The 4,957-nt window shown below is 34.7% G+C and overlaps 1 protein-coding gene across 6 annotated transcripts in view; it reads right to left on the bottom strand.

Annotated features, from left to right (window-relative positions):
* Positions 1–2,514: 2,514 nt before the first annotated feature.
* Positions 2,515–4,957, bottom strand: part of plekha1a (pleckstrin homology domain containing, family A (phosphoinositide binding specific) member 1a) — a 23,550-nt gene continuing 21,107 nt past the window's right edge. For 3 of the 6 annotated variants that reach the window (XM_073826694.1, XM_073826692.1, XM_073826693.1), the window contains one exon: positions 2,515–3,819. In XM_073826694.1, the coding sequence (XP_073682795.1) occupies positions 3,615–3,819 (205 nt within the window). In that variant the 3' untranslated portion in view covers positions 2,515–3,614. Of the gene's footprint in view, positions 4,081–4,957 lie in introns of all 6 variants that reach the window. The other 3 variants (XR_012341077.1, XR_012341078.1, XM_073826695.1) reach the window with 3 other exon arrangements.

Raw genomic sequence — 4,957 nt, 5'->3', positions numbered from 1 at the left:
TTACTTGTGGCAGGCTGAGCTTCAGCTTCCTGCTATAATTTACAGGCGCTTGAATTAAGCCTGATAAACATTTTTGTGGTAACACATGGACTGCAGCGTTTACGGATGAGAGTGAGTCCAGGAATTTTACAGGCCTATAACGCATCTCGCAGAGCTTGTTCGCACACAAACTACATGTCTGAGATTCTAGTGGTAGGTCTATATATATGATGCTGTGTGCCAAAAAATTAATTAAAAATAAAAATAATTACTCTAAATACTGACTTTAAACGCTTTCACTGACCAGACCCTTGGGCTGTTTTAGTGCTAGTGTCTTTACGAGGGGTTTGGCCATGGGAGAGGCCCTGGGCTCGGGGACAATAAGGTTGGGTTGTTTTTGTGGTTAAGTGGAACCGAGAAACTCAAAGAGGGGGATTTTATGGTTTTCCTCGTGAACAATGACTAAGTTAGACAGTTCTGACTATTGGTTTAGTTATCTCTTCTATTTCAATGACAACACTGAAAGGAAGCCAGCACTATACTATAGGCACCTTGAAAAAACGTGAAAAGACTTCTAAAGATGGCGAGTAAACTACAGAAATGTTGCCTGTATCCCAATAAAATCACTTTTCAGGCAATATGAATCTGTTAATTAACTTAACAGGGGTGTTAGAAACTTATGCATGAGACTCTAAAATAATCATTATAACAGAAAGTGCTTGAACTACCCAGTGTTACTTCATCATTATATACTATCATATACTAGTATTTCAATGTTTAAATTTTATTTTTACTTCAGCTTTATTTAAATGAACAAAAAAATATTTGAATATACACTACCAGTCAAAAGATTTTAATGTTTTTTTAAAGAAGTATCAAGCCTGCATTTATTTGATCCAAAGTACAGCAAAAACAGTAAAATATTGAAATATTTTTACTTTTAAAAATAACTGTTCTATTTTAATATATTTCAAAATGTAATTTATTCCTGTGATTTCAAAGCCAAATTTTTAGCATCATTACTTCAGTCACATGATCCTTCAGAAATAATTCTAACATTCTGATTTGCTGCTCAAAAACATTTATTTTTCGCTTTGATCACAGCAATAAATTACAGTTTAAAATATACTCAAGAAGAAAGCCTTTACTTTAAATAGTAAAAATATTTCAAAATTGTACTGTTTTTGCTATACTTTAGATCAAATAAATGCAGGCTTGGTGAGCAGAAGAGACGTCTTTAGAAAACATTAAAAATATTACTCGTAGTGTATATAAGTATATATATTTGTGTTAGTTATCAACAACACTTTTTTTTTTTTAAACAACCTGCATTCAATTAACAGCCAATAACAACGAACAAAAGATCTGTTCATTTTTGCTGAAGAATTTAATTTCTCAATTAATAACTGTAGCTTAGAAGTACCTTAACCTGGTTTCCTGACTTGTTTTTGTTCCTGCAAAAAGAAAGCAAAAAACTTTCCATAATGTAATCACTTTGCATAAATGAATTAGCATTTATCCTACAAATTAAAGGCAGTGATTATGAGTCAAAGGGATGGTTCACCGAATAAATAAATATCTTTTACGGAAAATTAGGACTCGGATTTGAAATGACAAAGTTAATAAGGACAAAATTTTCATTTTTGGGTGAACTGTCCCTTTAAAAACTGTTATTTTTAACTGCAGCACTCTACCTTTTCCCAAAGGCCTTGTGAAATCTCGACTCCAAAATGTTCGCCAGCATCATCCCAGCTGATGCCATTGCTGTCATGGTCTAATAGCTGGTGAAATCACATCCTTAATATGACAGCCATAGTGAGGTCACTCCAAATTTACATTTACAAAATGCACAGGACATGCAAAACCACGGCTGTATTTTGACAACTAGACCAACTAGCCAAGAATAACAGTTTTGATAGTTTGGTCAAATTACCTAATCTATTTAAATAGTATTACAATTAACAAGTCAAGCGTTGAGTTATTAACAGCAGTTTAACAGGTGTTTTCAAGACCGCAATGAGCAATAAAACGAGTTAGCAGTTCAACAGTAGCTTTACATGTCCAACAGAGGGCAACAGAGAACAGACGAATCAAGAAAAAGAAAAAAAAAACGATTTCACTTAATGTGACCATGGACCACAAAACCAGTCTTAAGTAGCAATAGCCATAAATACATTGTATGGGTCAAAATTATCAATTCTTCTTTTATGCCAAAAATCATTAAGATATTAAGTAAAGATCATGTTCCATTAAGATATTCAGTAAATTTTCTACCATTAATATATTAAAACTTAATTTTTGATTAGTAGCATAGCTAAGAATTCATTTGGACAACTTCAAAGGCGATTTTTGTTTTCAAATAGTTGTATCTTGGCCAAATATTGTCCTATCCTAACAAACCATGCATCAATGGAAAAACGGCTTTTAGGTGAACCATAAATCTTCATTTATAAAACAAATTGACTCTTTTGACTGGTTTTGTGGTCTAGTGTCACTTGCATGAAAAGCTAAAATGTGATATTTAAACCAACAACATCAATTCAGACTTGGTTTATTGCTTTTTCTTATAATAAATAATATAAACAAACAAGATTAAAATGGTTACAGCACAAAACAAGACAACAAAACTGAGGGTTAAAACTGCCGGACCTTTAAGAGAAAAAAAAAGACAGGCACTTTTTTATACAGAGGGCAAAAATTAATCAGTGCAAAAATAAACGTACACTGAAAAGCATATCATCATAGTAGTCATACTCAAATCCCAACAACTCACAAATAACTAGATAAACAACTCAACAGCAAACTCTCACTCATATGATCCGACAGTCATACCCAGAACGCCAGAAAACGGCAGGGATGTGAGCAGATTATTCAGCGTCAGACAACTTGGTGTTACTGCTACCAACCCATTGAGTTATTTAAATACACTACGGATTTGATTCATCATTTAGCGAAGCAAGAGACAAACAATAGTATTACAGCTTACAAGAATTCACCCATATTTATAAGTGTGGATAAAAGATGTCAGTCAAAATAAACCCCAGCTTAGTCCACAGGATCAATTAGTCACATTAACAGCACATAGAAGAACTTTTAAAAACAGGAAACTGTACATAAAAAAAAAACAGGAAAAATGAAGCATGTTCTGTAATGCTCAGTGAAGGGGATTTTTTCTGCCTAATAAAAGTAATCACAAGCACTCAAACAGCCTTTCCGACTCCAATCCATGGGATAGCACAAATATTCACTTCCTTTAGATGACACTAAACCCACATTCCTCAAAGTTTTAGAAGGTACTTTGAAGAATCTTTGGTTTCTTAATCATTGCGGTAGTGTTTCTGATCTAGACGAATATAACTGAAGCTCTTTTATCTGACATAACCTGTTTTAAAAGTTCAGAATTTGGTCAACAGGTCAAATCAGTTTGCACCCGAACGCCTGGTCATCTATCCTCCAACGATCCTTCCATCACCTAAACTCGGCACACACATCTTAACAGGTAAAAGTTGAAGGTTTAAAAGTTTGAAAGTGTCAGACCTCGCTGACAGGAAGATCTGCATTATCCAGATCAAGTTGGGGCAAAGGAGCGTCACACATTCCAAAGCTGCTACGTCGCCTCCACGGCGATTCGTGAGTCACTTGGAGAGGCGGGTCTCTTGCAGTGACAAGCGGGCGTGTGGGCGGGGCAGGGGCAGCAGGCTCATGAAGTGCTCGCTGTCCCATGCCAGGCCGCGTGGGACCACGGCATTCTGGGTTTGCTGACACGGCAGGGCTGGTCGTCCAGGGGATGGCGTGACCCGTGTGCTGGCGGTAGAAACAGGAGCTGCCAACAATGAACTCCTAAATAGAAAGAACGAGGGAAAGAGTACATCTTTGTAAGTTCTGGTCTGAATGAAGTGTTTTTAGGAAAGCGTTAAGATTGATGCAGTGCGGTAATGATTGAGAGCAGTTTCAGCTGTGAGTTAGGACATCCGAGAAACGTATTAGAAGTTTCAGATGAGCTTAGCAGTAGCAGTAGAAGATGAGAAGTACCAGAGACCAGAGTCAGCAGAGCACCAGATCAGAAGTATTAGTACTCAGAGAGCCCAGCTGTCCCACTCACTGGAAAACACAACATGAGAGAGAACGTGAGAAGTAGAGAGAGGAAGAAGCTGGACTGAACGAAAGAGCAAATATTCATTTTGCTGGCAATAAGAACTGAGATCTGGAAATGTGCTTTTATTAGATCAGTAAGTTTCCTAAAGACAATGTCATTAGACAAATTTTAACACCTGCCCTTGAGTCATTATTCTTAAATATGAGACCATGAAGAATATGAGCTTTAATAGCATCTCTTAATTTAACCTTATGTAACAAAAAACAAATTGAGTTTTTTTTTTGTCTAATTAATTTTCATGAATCAGTCCAACCTATTCATAAATGAGTTGATTAAAAACTTGTGAATCAAAGACTCAAAAATGGTCAAGAACGGTATTCTATGTTAAAATATAGAGTAGTAAAATTTTTTTTTAAAGAAATGTATTTTTTGTATTAAGCATGAGTGCATTAAATTGTAATAGTGATGCCTATAAATTCAAATAAATATTCTTCCTTGTGTTTAATTAGTTAAAACAGGGTGGAATACATATTTTAAATGGATCTTTTACTATATTTCAGTTAAAAAAAGATTGAATTATACAGTGTTTATAAAAGTTTGGGATGGGTAATATTTTTAGTTTTTTTTTTAAAGAACTTTCTTATGCTCATCAATACTGCATTTATTTGATCAAAAATACAGCAAAAATATTATAGGAATTTAAAATGCCAGTTTCTATTTTAATGTACTATAAAATATAATTTATTCCTGTGAAACAAAGCTGAATTTTCAGCATTATTGCTCCAGTCTTCAGTGTCACATGATACTTCATGTTAGAAATCATTCTAACATGCTGATTTATAATCAATGTTGGAAACAGTTGTGCTGCTTAATATTTTTGGG

This window comes from Garra rufa, chromosome 21 (genome assembly GCF_049309525.1).
Source record: "Garra rufa chromosome 21, GarRuf1.0, whole genome shotgun sequence".
NCBI classification, from domain to species: Eukaryota; Metazoa; Chordata; class Actinopteri; order Cypriniformes; family Cyprinidae; genus Garra; species Garra rufa.
Note: the sequence above shows the minus strand (reverse complement) of the source record. Positions and strands in the feature narration are given on the sequence as shown.